The 21,618-nt window shown below is 48.4% G+C and overlaps 1 protein-coding gene across 7 annotated transcripts in view; it reads right to left on the bottom strand.

Annotated features, from left to right (window-relative positions):
- The window catches only part of NAV2 (neuron navigator 2), a 405,016-nt gene that overhangs the window by 73,741 nt on the left and 309,657 nt on the right, over window positions 1-21,618 (bottom strand). For all 7 annotated transcript variants that reach the window (XM_066251118.1, XM_066251119.1, XM_066251121.1 and 4 more), the window contains one exon: window positions 4,338-4,476. In XM_066251118.1, the coding sequence (XP_066107215.1) occupies window positions 4,338-4,476 (139 nt within the window). The remainder of the gene's footprint in view (window positions 1-4,337; window positions 4,477-21,618) is intronic.

Here is a 21,618-nt window from a genome sequence, read left to right as displayed (position 1 = left end):
GATGTCAAGGACACTGCCCTCTTCATGTCCACCTGCCCCACAGATCAAGATGCTGAACCGGCTGAAGTCTGGGCCCCGTCACAGCAGAAAAATCATCGGCATTATCACCTGCCACTTTACTTTCCGGGCCCGTGTCCCTCTGCATACATCACCAGCCCACTCAATCTTCTGAGCCTCTACTATCCATATTTTACGGACCAGGCATAAAAAGTAATTTGCCTAACATCACAAGCAGCAGCAGCCAAGCAGATGGGCAGAAGGGGTGCCCTTCTCTGCCTCCAGCCAAACCGTATCCCTACATCCAGACCAGTATCCACACAAATGCAGAGAGCTCCAGGCTCATTCAAGGGCCCACAGGACAGAAATCCTTGCCACAGAATTCACAATCTTCTTTTCTTGAGTAGCAGAAAATAAACTCACATGGCATTATCTCCACCTCCCCCATATATTTTATTAAACATTTCACAGGTTGTGAAAATATGAGGAACCTTGATGTGTGCCTCTGTGCATCTAAGCGCCTGAAAGGGAACTTTCCGTGGAGCTGTGAGGACATACAAAATGACTAAGGACATGGCTAGACAGATGAACACATGGGCAGAGATGCATGTTTGTTCAAGTGCTCCGCCACCAACACACTGTTCCCAGAATAAAATGCTGCAAAATACAAGATGAATTTTTGTTTTTAAAGACAGAGAGAGAGTCAGAGAGAGGGATAGGTAGGGACAGAGAGAGATGAGAAGCATCAATCATCAGTTTTTCGTTGCGACACCTTAGTTGTTCATTGATTGCTTTCTCATATGTGCCTTGACCGTGGGCCTTCACAGACCGAGTAACCCCTTGCTCGAGCCAGCGACCTTGGGTCCAGGCTGGTGAGCTTTGCTCAAACCAGATGAGCCCACCTCAAGCTGGCAACCTCGGGGTCTTGAACCTGGGTCCTCCGCATCCCAGTCCGACGCTCTATCCACTGCGCCACTGCCTGGTCAGGCAAGATGAATTGTTTTGAAACTACAAACAAAATATATTAAAAACACAGTCCACTTTAATTACTGACATGAATGGAGGAGGGAGGCAGAGACACATGATCCAGAGGAAGCTAAGACACAAGGAAACTCCCGAGCCAGGACCAAGAACTAGGCATTGAGGGAGAGGATTCAGAGGAAGTATTTCCACAGCACCCTAAGACTCACCCTTCAAGATAGATCTACTGACCATAATGTTTGGGTGAGGAGGCAGAGGCATGGAGGGGTTGAGTAGCTTATTCAAGAATGCCACAGAGTGGGGAACACAACCCTGACTTCTAAGTCCACAGCCTTTCTGTGACACGGCAACCTGGTCTGGCCACTCAGCTGAGCTCACCAGCTCGGCTGGAGAGTCAGTCCAGAGACTGCCCCACCTCAAGCAGGGGGATTCTCTGCCTAGCACGCTGAGAAGCAGTGAGCACGGCTGCCCGAGGCTGAGTACCTGGGCATGCATGCCTCAGCGAGGGCACGCTCAGTGCTCCTCAGCACCCTTGAGGAGAACAGGGACTCACAGACAAGGAACGTCCATCTCCCAGGGACCGCTCCTCCGTGACGCATCTCCTCCTCTTTCAATCAGCTACACGGGGCTACTACTCCTTAGGCTTTCCAGACCATGCCCTTCCTTATTCCCAGGTGTACATTTCCTTTAGCTATTCCTCAGAGGCTTGTCAAATATGAAAACCTAGGCAGGTGACCTGTCCTCAACCTGTTTTCCCAGGGACACGCTAAGCCACTTTGTCCTGCCTCTCTGTGCCGCGCCCGGGACACTGTGTGTGATGAAACCTGAGCGAGCCCTGGGGATGGTGGCACACATCTTCCCGTGGCCTGATGCTGCTCCGAGGGGAGTAACGGCCCTTAGCATTCCTCCGAGTGGCCCAGGGGAGGAGGGGGCGGCTGCCATTTACACAGAGTCCAGTACTTGGAGATGCTCCCCGGACAGGAACAAAGGGATGCCACTAAAAATCCATGAAAAGAAACCATCTCAACAGGAATCTTACTAAGTATTGGTGCAAGTCTGCACTTTATTCCAATAACTGCTTGCTTTTATTTCAATATTTGAAATGCAGGTAGTTTTACAGCAAAAACAAAACAACACAACCCAATGAATATTAATCCCTTTCAGTCCTGAAGTCACCTGAAATTAACTTTCTGATTGTGATCAAAAGACACGTTTGTGTAGTATTCCTGAACCTTTTTGGATGTGACTAATGCTAGATGCAAGCAAAGATCCGGTCAGAGGAAGGGACCCTGGCATGAACCAAATTTGAGTGGGTCAGATAGGAAATCATTTGTAATTCCCCGATGTTAACTCTGTACTGATGTGGGAAATAGATTCCAACTCCAGCTTTGTGGGGAGGGAACAAAGACAAGGGGATTCTTCCAACACAACGTGCTGGTGGCTCAGTGTGCACCTCAGCAGCAAGCCTGTTCCTACCTGGCACATAACCCAGAGAATCTTCCTGATTTACTGGTCTCTTGATGCCTCCCTCCCTCTCCTTCCTTCACCCCCTTCCTCTCCACCTCCTTCACCCCTCCCTCTCTCCCTCCTTCACCCCCTTCCTCTCCACCCCCCTCCCTCCCCCCTTTCAAGTACCCACAATAGCCTGCCCGCCCCTTGAACACAGATGCCAGGGAGAGCAATTCCTTGGTTCCCCATTTCAGTGTCTAAGAGCATGTGGAAGCCTGGTTGTTACTTATGTTATATATGTTGTGAAATTAGGATGAATGCCAGAAAAAAAATTGGTGTCCACAAGGAAAGGAAAACTGGTACACATTGTGACATCTGGCAACTGGCAGGTGGCGGGGACACATACTGCTTGGGTGTTTCTAACTTGCATCTAATTATTGACTAAACAGTGATCACTCTGGGGCAGTATGGCTTAGGTTTTATTTCTTTTTTTAAACTTTTTAATGGAGGGATAACATTCATATAATGTTAAGTCACAATCATATGTATATAGCTTGAATAACTCTTATCAATTCAATATACATAACTACCACTCAGAAATCAAGCTATAGAATGTTATCAGCACCTCCCCCAATCTTTGTGCCTTTTTCATTTGGGTAGTATTTTCCCCTCCTTAACAGCTACCACAACCCATCCTCACTCTCCAACAATTGGAAATTCTGGCTACAATGAAAAGTCAAGAAGTCACAGACAAACCCAGAAGCAACCCCTAACATATTTCATCAGGCAGTCGACAATGTCCATAGGACAGAAGTGCTCCCACACTCTGACACACCCTTTCTTCTTTAGCCCTGTCCCCAAAGAAGAGATCCCTTCGGAAGCAAAGAGATTCCAAAGCAGTTCCTGTCTGTACACAGTGAGAAACAGTGAGGAAGAGAGTGGGCATGGAAGGGAATGAGCGGGCATGGAAGGGAGTGAACGAAGGGGACAGTGCCATAACTGACCACTCCGTATGCTGGTCAGACCCATCTTGGGGCCTAGTCGTGAGGATGGCGCTTGGCTTTCCCATGAGTAAAATGGGCTGACTAGAACCAACCCTTCCCTCTAATCACGAAGGAAGGCCATGAGGGCAAGTGAATGAACCTCCACCAAACTGCTTTGAAAGCAAATATAATGTATCATTATTATTCAAAACATTAAATCTGAGAGTTTAAAGTAGGGGCTGAAGACTCAAGTGTCTCAGGGTCAGGCAGCTGTGTAGCAGGGACATGGAAGTCTGTCCGGAGGGGACGGACACCTGGATGCCGCTGACCGCTGCCAGGCGGAGAACATGGCCTCAAGGAGGCCACGGCTTCTGTTTTTCAAGAGAAACCAGAAACTCACTTTCATGTAAAGAAATACAAATTCTAAAATTTTACATGGGATCCAGTTTAAAAGAAAAACAATATCATGGGCCAAATAAAACACGTGGTCAGGAGGATGTGACCTACAGATGGTTAGCTGCCAACCCCTGGTCAGGACGTCCCCACCCAGGGCTCTCGTCTTTGTTTCCACCCCGTTGCTCTCGAGGGATCAGACACAGGCCCGTGGGTGGCTGGGAACGGCCAACTGAGTCCAGAGTCCTTTCTTTTTAGAGCAGGTTAGAGAACTGAGGTCCAGGGAGGAAACGTGATTTACCAAGGCCACCGCGGGAAGAGTGGCGAGGCCTCTCCGCCCCCATCTCCAGGGCCCGGCTGCCTGCCCCTCCTCCCCTGCAGCTACGGGGGGCAAAAGGCAGCAAGCAGGAGGTTGGGCCTCATCTCTTGGACCTGGGGATTCAGCTCACCCCGAACGGTCCCCTGGGCCCATCAGCCCCAGGCTCTCTGCTGGCAGAGCCTTTGGGGGAGACTGGCAGGGACCCTGCTCCTTACCTGCACATCCAGGTTTTTGCGAGAAGAGGCAGGTGTGTTGGCATAGGAGCTGATGGAGGAGCTGGTGTTGATGTCATCAGTGCTGAGGTTGTCTATGGTGTCGCTGATCCCGCTGCTGACGGAGCTGCTGTCATCCCAGCTGCCAAGACAAACACATCCTGAGCGCCAGAGCCTCCCACCGTGCCAGCTCAGGCTGTGGGCGCAGACAAGCGCACACCATCCTGGAGGCTCCCTGTGTCACGGAGCCCCAGACGAAGCTCTTTGCCTCGGAAGTGACTCATCTGCATAGGAGCCACCCACCCAAGCAGTTCTGGACCGGCAGCTGGGTCAAGTGGGTGATAAAGACCTCCTGAAGGCTGGGTACTTCCCTGAGTCGAGGTGGCTAAAGACACCATCACTTCCTACCACATTCTCAACTGCATCTCGGGAACTTTGCAAAAAGCCAGTGGCTGCCTCCCAGGCCTCACACAGAGGAGGAACAGTGGCTTTGGAGCCGAGAGCTCAGGGTGGTGCAGAGAGAGATGCAACTGCAGCACCCTCCTGGGGGCCAGAGAAGGCAGGAAGAGGTCTCACTGTTGTTCGAACACTCTGGATTCTGCTCCTGGGTGAAATGCCAAGGGAAGGGAAGCTGCAAAGGCAGCAGGAATCTGTCAGCTCAGCCGGCAGCCCTAACTCTAATAATATCCCAGGATACATTCTAAAATAGAACTCTTCATTCCCCAGCCCTCAAAGCCACTGAGACCACCTTCCCTGCTCCCATTCAAGTCAAGTCTCCAAGCAACGCGTCTTCTTTTTCCTCCTTGCCATCGCCCACCACCACCAGGACACCTAAGTCCACCACCCGCCATCGCCCACCACCACCAGGACACCTAAGTCCACCACCCGCCATCGCCCACCACCACCAGGACACCCAAGTCCACCACCCGCCATCGCCCACCACCACCAGGACACCTAAGTCCACCACCCGCCATCGCCCACCACCACCAGGACACCCAAGTCCACCACCCGCCATCGCCCACCACCACCAGGACACCTAAGTCCACCACCCGCCATCGCCCACCACCACCAGGACACCTAAGTCCACCACCCGCCATCGCCCACCACCACCAGGACACCTAAGTCCACCACCCGCCATCGCCCACCACCACCAGGACACCCAAGTCCACCACCCGCCATCGCCCACCACCACCAGGACACCTAAGTCCACCACCCGCCATCGCCCACCACCACCAGGACACCTAAGTCCACCACCCGCCATCGCCCACCACCACCAGGACACCTAAGTCCACCACCCGCCATCGCCCACCACCACCAGGACACCTAAGTCCACCACCCGGCTCTGCCATCTCTACTTGCGATACGTATCCCCATGTGTCCCTGCCACCCCACAGTTCAAGCTGTTACCAGCTCTGCTGAGGTCACGGCCAGCAGGTCAGCTGGGCACTGTGCTCCACTTCTAAGACTGCCCCTTCTCCCCACCGCGGCTGTATCTGAAACGTGAATCAGATCCTGCTGCTCCACTGTTAATGCCCTCCAGGGGCTACTCGGGTCCTTAAAACCCAAACCCCTACTCTGTCCTCAAGACCGTCTGACCCGCCTCCCCCCTGAGTCCTGTCTCTCGCCAGCCCCACATCTCTCACTGGCTCTGGTCACAGGGGCTTCTGTTCCTTCTAAGCCAACAGGGTTCTTGTGTCCGGTGCTTTCCACCTGTTGCCCCTCTTCCTAGACACTTGTTCCCACCTCCTCCTCATCCAAGTGTGACCCGTCAGAAGGCCTTCTTCCCTGGCCCCTCCATGCACAGTGCTCCTCCCGCCCCCACGGCCCATCAAGCCTGCTGCACTTCCTCCCTTGCTGGGCTGCAGCGTGGCAGGGACACCGCAGGTGATTGACACTCACGGGGCTACAAAGGAACCTTCCGCTGCTGCTCTTCTTGACCCAGAGGGAACAGGTAAGTACTGGTGTTGTTCTAGTGTATAAGGGGGGAAACTGAGAGTCAGACAGGCCAGACCACTAGTGAGAGGTGGAGCAGGATCTGGATCCAGACATTATGACTCCAGAGCCACCCTCTTGACTGTGATGACAGATGTCATTTCTTATATCAATTTTTAGTGCAGACGAAAACACGACACAGCTCACTCTTCAGGAGGAAGCCAAGCCCTGCGAGGTGAGGCACCAGGCTCAACGTCACCAAGCAGCTGTGACAAGGCCAGAATCTACCCCCGGGGCACCTGACAGCAAAGCACGGACTTCACCACTTCGCCCCACGGCTCAGCCCTCCACCCGCATCTCGCCCGGAACGCGGCAGCCCGATGCTTCAGACATGCCAGCGGCTGAGGTCGGCCCCCAATATCTCAAAAGAAGTTCCAGTTCGTTCCAGCAAGCTTATAAGATGCCTGCCTGAGCTCTGCGGATTGGGCAGGATGACAGAGACTTGGTGAGAACCTGTTTCTGTCACTATACTCCTATTTGGCTTCCAACAGGCCACCGGGAGGGTCCCACAGAAACGAGGGCAAGTGTGTGACGGTGGTTCCCCAGGAGGGAGAATAAGGCAGGCAGCCTGAGGGCTCAGACAGGGCTTTCCTGTGGATGAAGTCACAGGGTTCAGAAGGTCCCAGGCTCCAGGCTCTCAGCAAACCTCACTCATGGGATTCTGCTGCCTTGGCCTGGCCTCCATCTTGGTTCCACATTCTTCTGGAACCTTGAGGCCTTCTCTACATCCTCGAGCCCACCCCAACCCCCTGTATTCTGAATTCCCTCGGCTCTCACACATTTAGATTCACTTCTATACACTCATACAATTTTTTAGCTTTTCTCCGACAGAAAGGTCTGCCCTACCTTCCAAATATGAGCAGGGACCTGCCTGGTGGTGACAGCTAAGCACATCTCATGGGTCAGGCATCATGTCAGATACTTTAAATATAGTATACATTTCTCCAGTCCTCGTAGTATTCCTGCAAGGTACCTATTATCCTCCCCATTTTACAGATGAAGAAATCAAGGCTGGAATTGGGTTTAAAATTCAGACTTGTCTAGTTTCAGAACACGTGTTCCTTCCGGTCTGGATCATGCTTTTTACAACAACAGCCACGCACTGAGAACCAACACTTGTACATATTCTCACCAACTCTCCTATATACTCAGAGGTGGGCTTGCTTCCTAGTGAGGAAACCCAGGCTGTGAGAATCATCGTCCAAGGTCGCTCTGCAAACGTAGGGCAGAGCCGGGAGTGAAACGCTGGCTGATCCCAGTCACCACCTGCAGGTGGCGCTGCAGCGATGTCAGCCTCACTCTGGAGTCACCTCCCCTCCATCTCCAGGCACATAGCATGTGCTTATGAAATGCCTCCTGACTGAACTTGTGCAGAGGAGAGAGGGGGAACGTTCTCATGCAAATTCACGACCTGCACTAGATTTGGAGCCCAGCTCCCTCATCATTTCATTCACTGACAAGTTACAACTCTGTGCCTCAGTTTCCTTAGGGGTGACATGTGGATGACACCACCAAGGCTGGGTAAAGCATGACATAACAGATGGAAAAGGACTCAAATCTGCTTTCACATTTCAATGAAAATCTCATGAATCTTTAATTGCATTGGCTGTCTGGAGTTAGGAACTTAGTGTAGCTAAACGGTCCTCCAATCCAACGAAGAAGAGGGCTGATGGGAGAGGCATGTGGCTGGCAGGAGAGAAGACGGAAGTAGGTTATACAGATGCCCATGAATCCAACCCCAGATTTTGGCTTTGAAATTGTACCCGCTCTTCCACTGTGGCCTTTCAACACCAGGATATTATTCCAGTGGGGCATGGGGCACTGATCACACACGATTCCTCCCCACTTGGTGTCCAGAGCATCGCGAAGCTTATCCCGAGTTTACAGGATCCTTGTAACTGAGCCAGCCCTGGAGGGGCGGAGCCACTGATCCGCCCCACAGAAGAATGGGCGTGTAGAAAACCAGTGATGAGACGAAGGGGCAGCGACACCTGAGTTGTCCCCACGCTCGAAAAAACAGCCTCCTTCACTTCTAGATCTTTTGGGACACTGCCAAGTCTATTTAGGTATAAAAATCACTTAGTTTCAACTTGTATCCCTCCCCTCTCCCAAATTCAGGGTGTAAATAAATGATCCTGAGCCAAGACTAGGTCAGTGAGCCCCAAATTGTTTTCTAAGGAAAACCAGTTTCATGAGATGCTCTGTGACAATGATGCTGTCCTAACGAGGGACTGTGGGGCCAGCCAGCTCTTCTGCGCCCTCTCAGAGAGTCACGTGTTACATGTTCATCTGAACAGTTATATAAAGTCCTGGAATGATCTCTTGAATGTCGCCTATAATAGTATTTCCCAAACTTATATGACCACATTGGAGATATTGAGAAGAATGAAATCATAACTCTGGAAAAAAATGTAATTGAAGCCTAGAGTTGTCCCGTCACTTCATCCTCAGCAACCTGAGAGGGCAGCTGGCGAGGGACGCAGCGTCCAGAGGAATGATGTGACGGGGGCTCCTGTACCCAGCTGTACCTAAAGCCAGAGCACCCGTGGGAGACCAAACGGGGAGAGCTAATACATTCCTCTCCTTTGCTCAAAACTAGTTTGCTTAGGTTTTTACCAGTTGGTGTACCCATGCCAACTAATGGAACTGCAATTTGTAAAATGACTCCAGACATGTGGCCGAGGGTCAGACAGGAAAAAGGTGGAAAGCACGCAGAACCCACTCAGGCAGCAAGGACATTAGTTGGATCCAATCAAGTGGCAAAGGAAATTAGGTACAACCTGGGATGGGGTACAAAAGTCCATTGACCCAAAGTCAGGGGATAAATGTTCAAAGAGGTTACAAAAATTGATTACAACTGAAACTTGAAAGAAATCCAGAGGATGTGTGGTGAAATGAAATTTAAGCTCAGACGCTTGAAGGACCCCGATGACAGAGCAGAAAGAGCTAAGTGTTTTCAGCTACGACTATGGAGCAATCATTTTGGAATGAGTTGACTATTCCTGCATCGTGGTCTTGAATCTGACAGAAATACCATATGATAATCTTGGGCCACCTGAGATGATAAATATACTACTCTTAGTTGGGACTACTGACTTTAAATCCTGGAAAGGTTTAAAAAGATGAAGAGAGCCTGACCAGGCGGTGGCACAGCGGATAGAGCGCCGGACTGGGATGCGGAGGACCCAGGTTCGAGACCCCGAGGTTGCCAGCTTGAGCGCGGGCTCATCTGGTTTGAGCAAAAAGCTCACCAGCTTGGACCCAAGGTCGCTGGCTTGAGCAAGGGGTTACTCAGTCTGCTGAAGGCCTGTGGCCAAGGCACATATGAGAAAGCAATCAATGAACTAAGGTGTCACAATGAAAAACTGATGATTGATGCTTCTCATCTCTCTCTGTTTCTGTCTGTCTGTCCCTATGTATCCCTCTCTCTGACTCTCCCTCTGTCTCTGTAAAATAAATAAATAAATAAAAATAAAAAGATGAAGAGAGACCTGACCAGGTGGTGGCGGCACAGTAGAGAGAGTGTTGACCTGGGATGCTGAGGACCCAGGCTCGAAACCCCAAGGTGGCTGGCTTGAGCACGGGGCTCATGGACATGACCCCATGGTCACTGGCTTGAAGCCCATGGTCACTGGATTGAGGAAGGGTTCACTGGCTTGGCTGGTGCCCCAGTAAAGGCACGTATGAGAAAACAATCAATGAATAATTAAAGTGCAGCAACTATGAGCTGATGCTTCTAATCTTTCCCTTCCTGTCTCTATCTTTATGTCTCTTACTAAATAAATAAATAAATAAATAATAAAAGATGAAGAGAGATGAATGAAATCATAATATTAATACTTAACTTCAGCATAACAATTGTCTGATCATTCGGATAACCTCTGTATATTTATAATATTTAAAAGAATATATGACATATTAAAGAATTTGAAAAAGTCTTGTGATTTTGATTTTAAATGACTACTGATTTATGACTTGAGGTTTGTAAGAGAAAGGATTTGAAAATTGCTTTCAGACTAAAAAGAATGGGAGTGTTTAAGATAATTTAAGATATCTGTAGCTTTAATGGATTTGTAAGGGTTGTTGAAGTGCTTAGAAAGGTTTTGCGTGTTAGGCTGGTAAGTCTACCCTGTCAGACATTTGAAGAGACAGAGGAAACCAGGTATGTTAAATTTGTGAGTACAGTCTGAATTATTTAAGAAAATATAATCCAAGGCTGCACACAGTACTCATTGTTTAAATTCAATTTGCTAAATCTGAATTAAGTACTAGTTAAATAAGAAGTGGAAAGCACCTTAATTTATACAAAAACACTTGATTTATAGATGATGTCCGTAAGAAAGACTAGGTTTAAAAATTAAAACTTCAATAAATTGTATAGTAAAACCTAATTAACTCTAAGAAGTTCTTCAGAGATGTGTTGGCCCATCTGGGCATCAAAGCATTCCTTAGACATTTAGGAAGATATTAAAGAACATTTCAGTTTCTAAATGAATGGTTTTTACACGAATAACGAGAAGACTCAATGAACCCAAGAGAGCATCACTTTCCTTCCTCACTTTTCCCCGCTCTAGCTCACCCCAGTTCTACACTGTAAGACTTCCAAAGCTACCCCCCCACCAAAGACTTCCAAAGCTACCCCCCCAAAGACTTCCAAAGCTACCCCCCCCCAAAGACTTCCAAAGCTACCACAATGTGGAAACAGCAGTGTGTTCAACAGCTTTGAAACACAGGCAGAACCCCAGGGCCTCCTCTAGACCCAGGTTCTGTAATAGAAACTAGAAGGGATGTGAGACACAGAGCTTCTCTTTCTCTCCCCCCTTCTCTCTCTTTAAATTTCAAGACAGCATATCATGGATATGCCCTACAACTTCGTTGGCTGAGAGTATCTGGAGAAATGGCAAGAAGATACATCCATTGATTTCTCATAGTCATTGCACAAAAGCGCCCCTTTCCAGTCAGACACAGTCATGTACCTTTTTCTCTACTCAGTGAAATGTTCTCCCTCTGTCCAGCAGATAATGGCACAAATGGAGCTCTGAGGGATCAGATTTGAAAACGACATTCCCCCACTTTTAGCCAATGGTGCAGGAAGAAGGAATTCTATCAAACATTGGCTATTTTTTTTCTCACTTTCTAATCTCTGGGTATCTTCATTGCTGATTTTACCATCCAGATTATTATTATTTTAGCCAACACAGTCTTTTAGATATGTGGAACAGGTGCCAATATCTTAAACACGGGAGACAGTTCGCTAGCCCTCGGTAGTATCTGCCTTCTTCAGACAGATGTGCTTGTCCACCTGAGCCTTTCCACTCATATATGCCACCTGATTGGCACTGCGATTTGAGTTTGCAAACCCCTGTTTAGAGGCTTTGAAACCCTATTCGCCATTCAGAGTCTGCGCTTGAGCAAACCTGTTATTCACAAAGGCACAGGATACACTCTCACCTAAGACTTCTAGCCACCGCTGACGGTGTTTACCAAACGCCAGGTACTGTCTGAGGCACGTTACATATCTTATTCCACTCCCATTTTATTTGGAAGAAATGGAGGCTTAGGACCCAGAGCTCATTAGAAGGATGAAATCCAGACTAGGGTCTAATGACCCCAGGCAGCCCTCCAGCTCATCTGAAATTGCTGCCTGCTACCCAGCGTGACCTCAGAAGAACCTCTATCTGCTTGTGGCAACCACATACATCAAGAAGAGACCCATCTTGGCCAAGACAGCATTTTAACCAGAAGCAACACTCTCAAGGCCTTGACTACTAGTCTACCTAATACCTGTTGGAGAAATACAGATGTGATGAGAAAAGGGTCTCCAAAAGTGACCAGAAAATCCATTCTAAGCTGTAAAGGCCCATAAAACCAGGAGATACAGTTTCAGAGTCTTACATCCCTGTGTCAGGAACTCAAATGCCACTCAGAGGGCTTAAAGCACAATTTTAACAGCCCAAACACAAGCTATCTGCTGCGGAAATGCAGGTGAGAGGGTCGTAAATTATTCCTGCTCCTCCACTCCCCGTTTTCCTCACCGTGGGGAGTGAGCATTCCACAGGACTGAGGGGGAAACCGGCTTTCATCAGCCACTACCCTCCCCACAAAAAGAGCACCTTTAATTTGGACGAGTTTTTAATAGTGAGCTCCTCTGGGAATAAGTACCGCAGCAGGAATCTGTAACGGCCTTGGATTAAGGTGGTTTATAATTTCATCTCCCACGAAGCAAAAAGGCAACGCAGAATCCCAAGGTTAGAGGGATGATTAAACAGATATTTCCACCAGGATTTACAAGCCCAGGCGTGAGGATTCCTGGCTTTCAGCAAGAGACTCGGACTCTGAGAAGAGGAGTTACTGAAGGTTCTGGAGGGTCATTACACTTTTCAGATGGACTCCCTGTGAGATAATGTTGTTTATTCAAGGGAAAGATATGAAAAAAAAAATCAAATGGCAGATATATATATCTCTCCTCTGCTCACTAATAAGTCGCAGCAGGTTAGCAGAGATGCAGTATTGTAACTGAGGTTTGGAAAAGCGATCTTCACAAAGCAACACCTCACTACCACCCACCACCCCCGCCCCAAAGACCCAGTCTGCTTCCAGAAGGCCCCACCATCCTCAGAGACCATCTGAGCCGGCTCCGGTCCCCTTTCTGCCTCTTTCCTGGTGCCTAACCTCACGCTGCAGAGCCACCAAGGGCTGTGTCCAGGCCTTACCTGCTCACTTTTCCAGTTCTGCTCCAGAATCCCAGGACAGCCCATTCACAGGGCCACCCAGTGCCCCCTGCCAGACAGCTGTATTCAGTTGCAAAAGCCCAGACTGGTGGAACTAGTTTTCTGGCTATTGTTCAAGGCAATTGTTCCTTCCAAAGCCTAGGGCCCAAGCTGGAATGAGATCCTTTGGTGTGGATGAGTGAGCAAGCCCAACCAGAGGCTTAGCAGTAACCCCTGGGGAAGGGGAAGGGAAAGGGTTCGGCTACCTACAGTTCCCACCAGACAGGTATGTTAACTATTTCCTCCCCAGCAGGTTTTCTCAGGGGCATCAACTCGAACCACTGCTGGGGCCTATGAAGAAAACCCACTTTCTGTGAAGCCACAACAGAGCTCCTGCAGATCCGTACCTTTCACTGTCTGTCTGGGAATGAAAAGTTAATTTTAAAGTTGTGCCATATTCTGTGCTAATTAGGTTACTTGGATTATTTCATTTAATCCTCACAACTCTTACGATAAAAATAGTAACAACACTTACTGACACTTATGTGCCAAGCCCTGTTACTTTATATTTCCTCCCAGGTACTGTCAGATAGATACATAGTAAGTCCACTCTACAGATGAGAGAGCTGAGGCTTGGAAAGATAGGCCCAAAGGCCACACAACTAGAAAATGTGGAAGCTAGCCTTCAAACACAGAACCAAGGGTATTCAACCACTTCATTTCTTCATTCACTTGGCACATTTTAATGAACACCTATCATGTGTATTTGAAATACTTTAAAGTTTTACATGCACGCGCACACCCACAGACTCTCTCACACACACACACACACACACACACACACACTACAGTCACTCAAAAAAAAAAAAAAAAAACACTACAAGCAAGCCACCATTCTCTGGGTTTTCACCTCTGGGATTGGCCCATGTGGTCTGCAGTTCCCAGAACCTGAGCTCGAATTAAAGCCAAGGCCCAGTGCGACGCAAATCTCAGAAAACTGAGTCTCATCTAGCAGGGGGCCAGGGTACTGCTGAGTCCACTGCTAAGCCCCAGAGGCTCCGAAGGGAGGCAGCACAGGCTCTGAGATGAAAGAGACAGATGTGTGCTTGGCCTCTGGCTCTGCCCTCGGCTATTATGCCAGCAGCTTCTCCTCCCGAAGACTCGGGGTTCCTTCTGTGTGATGCGGTGCTAAGGACATCCAGCCCTCAGAAGCCTTTTCTTGGGACCAAAACAGAACTCCAGGCACACAGGAGATAACCAGCTCCTGTCAGCGGCAGCCCAGGATCCAGAGGAGCGGCAGGGACCGCAGCAAGGAGATGCAGGCCCACGCCGTGAAATAGATGATAAAGTTCAAGTGCGAAATCTTGCTTCTTGCTGCCATAAATGAACAGTGTCCCAGGGGAGAAGCAGCTTCTACAGACGGTGCCAGGTGCAAGGCCAATCATTTGGGGAGGAGAGCGGGACCACTGGCCCCATCCAGAGAGCTAGGAGGGGATTTAGCAGCACTCAGAATGCCTGGGGTTGAGTTTCACCCCACAGCACCTTTGTCCCACTTTTTTTTTTAACTCATTCCTTCAGCAAGTAGGTGGTCCCCTGAGTAAGCGTGAAATTCCTCCCTTTGGCTCCAGGGGCTCAGTTGGGTTGGAAACCCCAGAGCTCTGGTCCAGATGCCTTAGACCCTCATTGTTACAACAGGCACCAGCTTGTCTACTGACCTCGGCTACACAAAGCCCGCCTCCTCCCGGGCTCCTCCAGAGAGGGCGGCTGACACTTGGTCCACTGCCTGAGGCCTTTGCCAAAGATCTCAACAAACTCATCCTGGGTCTCTGTTCACCAGAAGACACATGTACCCTAAACATCAACAGAATTCAGCACACGTTATACAGCTAATGAAAATAATAGGAAACACGTACACAAGGTGAAAGGTTTAAATTTTTTTCTTTTTTCTTTTTTTTTTTTTTTTTTTTTTTTTTTTTGGTGCCCTGACTGGGGATTGAACCCACAACCTTGGCACATTAGGAGAATGTTCCATCCAGCCGGGCCAGGGACCACAAAGTGACAAGTTTTAACAGTGAGCTCCAGGGACCTTGCTAAGCACTTGACATACATTATCCCACACACTCCTCTCCATTACCCTTGTAGGCACAAACTATTAATGTTCCCTTTTCATAGATGTGGAAACTGAGGCCTACAGAGGGGCTAGGTGACCTGCCCAAGGGGCCAGAGCCAATAAAACAGAGCTGGTTTTGAACCTAGATCTGCCAGATTCTGAAACCCAAGCTCTTCTGAAACCTCATTAATTCACCCTAAGAGCAGGAGGAAAGATGCTTTTAAATAGATCACGGTCATAAAAGAACTCAGAACTCCCACTTGTTATCCAAAACGCCCAGGACACATTTTAATGCAATCATTATTCTTAAAACGTCTCCAATTAGCGAAGGGGAGAGGGGTGGGGGAGGAGAATTCCAGACAGGTCACTGGCTGGCTGCCTTAGGTCTGAGCAGAGGGAGCGGGCTGAGGAGTCCCAACACTCCCATTATCCTCTGTACCTCCCTTGCTTCCCCCCCACCACCTCCCAATATATTTTAGGGGGTCTGGTAACCTGAATGCACAAAACTGCAACTGCCTCAGGGCAGCTAAGAGAGGTGGCTGTCCCCCCAAACCAAGCTGGCCTCAGTGCGCAGTTCATCGGGGCGTGCCTGGAAGCCAGCCCTCCTGGGGCCAGGGGAAAGGAAGGGAACTCAGGTCAGGAAACAACCACTGCAAGCCAGCTTCACAGCCCGAGAGCAGCTCAGCCCGAGCTAATCAGCCATCCCCAGCACACATGTGAGCAGCTAGTGCCAAGCATGGGTCAGCATTAACATGCCGGGTGTAGAGCCTCTCCCTCCAGGACTCAAAACATTCAGCTTTTCAGGAGGCAGCCCAGAGTTCCAGGACACAGTCCCAGCCGCCCAAGGCCAGCTCCAAGGCTACATATACCCCGCCCCCCATTTGATTTCCACTTAGGCTCCCACCCACTCTGAACCAGGTACAAGTACAAACCCGGCCACAGATCCATCCATCAGCCCAGGAGTCTTGAAGAGATGAGAGGACACCCAGGTAGGTCCTGCTGTCAAATCAGAGTTGTTTCTTAATAGATGCCCTCTTCCACCCAGAACCCAGCAGAATCTGAGCAGCCCGGGCAGGCCATGCTTGTGAGTATCATGTGAACTCTGGTGAGCCCTCCTCAAGAAAAAGTGCCCTTCGTCCAGCTGAACCCACATTTAAACTTGCAGATAAAACCATCTCAGCCATCTGCCAAACCCAACAAGGAAGGTAGAATGGTGGAGGGGAGCTGAGTTCCAATCTCTGCTCTGTTTAGAGCTGTGTGACCTTGAGAAACTTACTTAACCTCTCTTAGTTCCAACTGCCTCACCTCAAAATTGAGGCTAATATTGCTGACTTTGCAACAAAAATAAGACAATGTTGCTTGGCAAGTAGTAAGTGTAATGAACATTGTTCTCTCCTCCCCTAGTCTGGTTTAAAAATAGAAATGTCCCTCTTTGGGCAGTTTTATAGCAGCCCTAACAAGAAAAGTACTCATACTTAAATCTCCCATGCCATCTCTCCTGGAGCCTAGTTTCCAGAAAAAACCCACCCAGTAATTTGCAGTATTAGTAAACACAGCCACAAGTTCACCCAGCTTCTTAGATTCCAAGCAAAACCTCCAACTGTAAGTCATTTTAATCAGGGCACTCTGAACCACTAGCAGTTTTTGTGTGGCAGAGGGTGGGGGACCTGGGGGGGCAATGACTCTCTCTAGTCCCCCCCCCCCAAGCTGATAGGTCTCCACCTAAAAGCCTGAAACAAGGACCTAAGACATCTGGGTGATTAACACCTAATTTTTCTGTATCAGCAGCGTTAAGTTGATAAGACGGTCTGGAAAATATTGACATTACCCAAAGGTCCAGGTGGACCAAGGACATTTGGGTAATGCTCCAGCTTCCTCTGAAACTATCAAGGTTAGGTTATCACTTCAGCCTTTTGGCTAAGAGCGAGTGAAAACTCTCAAGGTTAGAATCAAAGAAGGTGGGGGTGGGGTGGGGTGGGCGGGAGAAGGATGCTGACTTTCCTGACTAGTGACTCCCCCAGCACACAGCCCTAGGGGACTTCAGCAGCTGTACACCACTGGCTGCTCTGACCAACTTTTCAATACCATCCAAGGAACGACAAGACAGTACATGCACCACACCCGGTCCCAGGCCCCAGATCTTAGGAAATTGTCCTACCTTGTAATGTTCCTAGGCCAGAGCATTTCACTACATTGTGGTCCTTGAGAAGGTGGACAAAGAAGCTGAGTGAATCTCACAAGGGCAGATGGTAACTCAGATGGCAACTCGGCAGCTAGCTGAGCCAGCCCCCTTCGGGCCAGGGAGTCCCAGGCACCCAGCTACTCTGCGACTCAAGGGCCAGCTATAAGGGGATCACCATTCCCCAGCCCAGGAAGGAAATCTGATCCACCAACAAAATTAACCCATAAAATGCCGAAGGAGCGAGAGGTCAGGCCCCAGTGCCAGTATCAAGTCAGCTGTGAAAAGTTTCCGCAGAGCAAAAGCTAACACCAAACTGTGAGACCGTTACCGTAAAGCACCGAGTAAAAGGGCCCTCGATATGGTCCCAGGGGAATGTGTTAACAGTGGGTTGAGTTCAATAAAATCTAAATGTGAAAAAATATTTTAAATCCTCTGGGACTATGCCAAAACGTTGGAGAAAGTCATTTCAGCCAAAACTGCTCATTTTGATGACACAAACATCACTGTTAATAATTCTTAGCTCATTCCCCGACAACTGAATGCAAAGCATTTGACTGAAATGACTAGGCTACAGATAACTTCGGAATCCAAAGGGAGAAAGATGTCTGTTTGCATAGTTAACAATGACATATGTTTCTTCCAGGTGATGTCAATTTTGATGCAGTACCAATGAAAATACTCATTAATTCCTTCTGCCACTTATTCTTTTTTTTTTTTTTTTTTTAAGAAGCTCAGTCTATGCATAGCTACTTTAAACATTATGGCACAGAGGCTGGGGTGGGAGCTGGGAGAGGAGAGAGTCCTGGTTCTGAGATAGGAAGGGGTTGCACCAACTAATCCCCTATTAAAACCTATAATCAAGGAATTCGAAAGGAACTATGTAAACAGATGCCACGAACAATGAATGATTGTTTCGCTATTGAGAATTTAAAAGCAGAATTATGTTATAGTTACAGCTTTTATTTCAAAATGAAAAAGGATTACAATGCTCTCCAAAATACATATCCCTCTCTCCAAGAATCCTGCCAGTTGGCTCCTGGCAGCTTTCAAAGACTTTCCCTGAGAAAGGCTTTCCCCTCCACTGGCCTGCCGGCCTGGGCCGCCTCTCCGCAGGGCTGAGGGAGCGGCGGGGGGGGGGGGGGGGGGGGGGGGGGGGGGGGGGGGGGGGCTGGCAGTTGAGGGTGGGTCGTGGTGGTGGGGATGGTGTGTGTATGCAGCCATGCAGCCTGTTTTAGGAGGAAGCAATAACTGGCTTCAAGCAGGGTCTCTGGGTGGTCAGCATTTGCTTAGCAAACAGAAGTCTCTCAAAGGGGACCTTAGGGCCATTCCTCCCCCATCCAAGGGGGAGGGACTAAAAGGTGGGCTCGGAGAGGAAGAAGGGTCTAGTGGGGCTTCCCAGGTGAAGGCAAAAGCAAACGTGTTCAGAAGCAGAGATTGTAATCTTGAAGGAGTCCCAACCAAAGTTAATCACTCATATCCCATCCCTCGGGGGGGGGGGGGGGCTCCCCTACTTGAAAAACTGCCTCAGCATCTGCAGTGGGGAGTGGGAGGCAGAGGCCAGGGGGCGGAGAGGGGCGAGCGCAGACGAGGCAGGTGTGGTCCAGATTTATTGAGACAAAAAAGTCAGGGTACACCCCAGTCTGGCTGACACAGACGCTTTAAACCTTTCCTCTTACCTTCTACACTGTCTCTGGCACTGAATTTATCTTTACAACATGACTTCATTGAGAATCTGGCTGACCTCTGGGTTAATTTGGGTGGAATGGGATGGTGACTATATATGTAAAGACATACAAATATATAGATTTTTTTTTTAAAAAACACACACACACACACATACATACTAAAAATTTTCCGCTGTTTGCTACAGTTGTTCTTGTTTTAAGCAAAATATATATATATGTATATGTATATGTGTATATATATATGTGTGTGTGTGTGTATATATATATATAGTATATATATAGTATATAACAATCCAGATTAATGGCCAAAAGAAACTAAGGAATACCTATCCATGTGTTTATTCATTCATTCAACTGAGAGTGAGCACCTGTGATGTGCTAATTGCTGTTCTAAGTGATAAAAATATAGGCTTCAACAAAATAGACAAAAAATTCCTTACTCTAATCAAACTTGCTGTTTAGTGGTAGAACTATAAAATGAATAAGATGAAATGTAAATTATACAGTATGTTAGTGGTAAATGCTAAGAGGAAAAGTGAGGCAGGGAGGAGGATGCGACGTGGCAAGAGGTGGAGGGGGGCATCTGAAATTTTCCACAGGATGAGTAGGAAGGGTCTGCTGAGAGAATGATCACTACAGAAATGAAAGGAGTGTGGGAGCTCATGTGATGGATACGTGGGGGGAAGCCCCTTCCAAGAAAGGAACCACTCAGTGCAAAGGTCCTGAGACACGATGCAACTTGTACATCCATTCCAAGAACCCGGAGCCCACTATGGCTGGAGCAGAGTGAGCAGTGAGGCCAAGGAGAGCCTAGGAGGTCAGGGCAGAGGGAGGCGGTGCCTGAGGACAGCTGGCACATCCCTGCAAGTCTCTGAGTGAGTATGAGCCTGGGCGAATAAACGAAGTTCCCCCTTGTATAACAGTTCGTGTCAATCTCCTACAGCACTACATACAGAATTTTGATCATGACATTTTTTTATGAGGGGGATTTATCGCACAACACAATATACTTTGGGGGGAGGTCTTGGTCCTCTTGATATGGTTAAAAGTAAGAATCACATCTTTAATATGAAATGCTCTAAATTCTTCGCAACTACATGTTCACTGAGCTAGGGATTTTCCATGTATTAGAGATAACAGCGTGGCTAGGAGATCCTGCACCAGGAAGGGAAGGGAAAAGGGAAGGCAGGTCGCCCAACTCGAGAGAAGATACTCGTCGGCACTTCTCAAGAGCTAATCTTCACCTGTCGTTTCAGACCCTGGCTTCTAAACAGGCCAGATTCCAAAGACTTTCTACAACTCATAACAGTTTTCTCCATAGAAATAATGTTATTGATGATGTTAAGGTTCCCAGGTTAACTCATAGAGTCATTTATTTAAATCAAAAAGTAGCTAATAAACTCTACCCAGTTATTGAAAAGTAGAATAAAACTTTATAACAGAAGACTACTGAAATTACTCTAAAAAGATATTCACTTATTTCTAACAAATACTTTATTAGAATGATACTAATGAAGACACTTTGATTCTTCTCCTCCAAATCCATCAGCTTCTCTCTTTTTTAGTGGCCAAGGAAGATAACCATTTCATAAAATTCTCTTTAACCCATGCCCATATCCTGCATGACCATGCTTAATCTTTGCTCCATGTCACAGCAAAACACCCAAAAGGAGCTGTCTGTACTCCAACTCCTGGGCCCCATTCTCACTTCAACCCACCAGTCAGGCTTGGGGCCCCACAATTTCAATAAAATTACATTTTGTGGTTCTACAGAATGTCAATGGCTCATTTCCTGCCAAAGCCAATGGTCAATTCTTACTCTGAATTTTTACCAGCGGTAGCATCCACAGCTTCATGCTTCCTGAATGGGTCCCTTCCTGGGTTCCCATGCCTTCATCCGCACCTGGTCTCTCCCTCCCCCACTGGCGGGCCTCTCCCTATCCACTGCTCACCCACCCCTCTCCTCTCCAGACCTCCAGGGTTCTGTCCCTACTCCCTTCTCTCCTCTACCTCGTCTTTTTTCTAAGTGATCTTATCCACGGCTTCAACTGCTAGATATAGACAGATGGACAACTCTTAAGGTTTGTTTCTCTGGCATGGCCCCTCCATGTACTCAACACATTTAAAATCTAACACCCCTTACACTAAATTATTGCTTCTAACTACCAGTCTCTTCACATTTCACAGGCCCTGTGCGATAGTTCCCTCCACCTGAATGAGCTTCTCCACCCCTCCCCAGGACTGCCTCCTTCTCATGGTTCAGTCTTGGTCTGAATGTTACCACAGCAGCAGTTCCTCCCAAGACCCTAGTCCAGTTCCAACACAGGGCACATGATGGTACTTACCAGTCAACACATGATCTTTCTTTATTCGGGGGAAGAGGGTATTTGTTGTCTTTATTTTCCAAAAACTAGGCAAGCTCCCTGAGACAGAGTGCTGTCTGCTTTTCTTCTGAGCAATCTCCTCCCGGTGACTAGAGCACCTGTGATGTGGTTCTGGACACTTGCACCCACCAGGGCAAAGCAGGACCGCAACGCCCTGTGTAGTCTCCTGGGGACCTTTGGCACTTTCAACGACTCTACCTCAATGGTTCTCAATCTTTTTA

Source organism: Saccopteryx bilineata, chromosome 1 (assembly GCF_036850765.1).
Source record: "Saccopteryx bilineata isolate mSacBil1 chromosome 1, mSacBil1_pri_phased_curated, whole genome shotgun sequence".
NCBI classification, from domain to species: Eukaryota; Metazoa; Chordata; class Mammalia; order Chiroptera; family Emballonuridae; genus Saccopteryx; species Saccopteryx bilineata.
The sequence above is the reverse complement of the archived record's forward strand: the minus strand, read 5'-3'. Positions and strand labels throughout refer to the sequence as shown.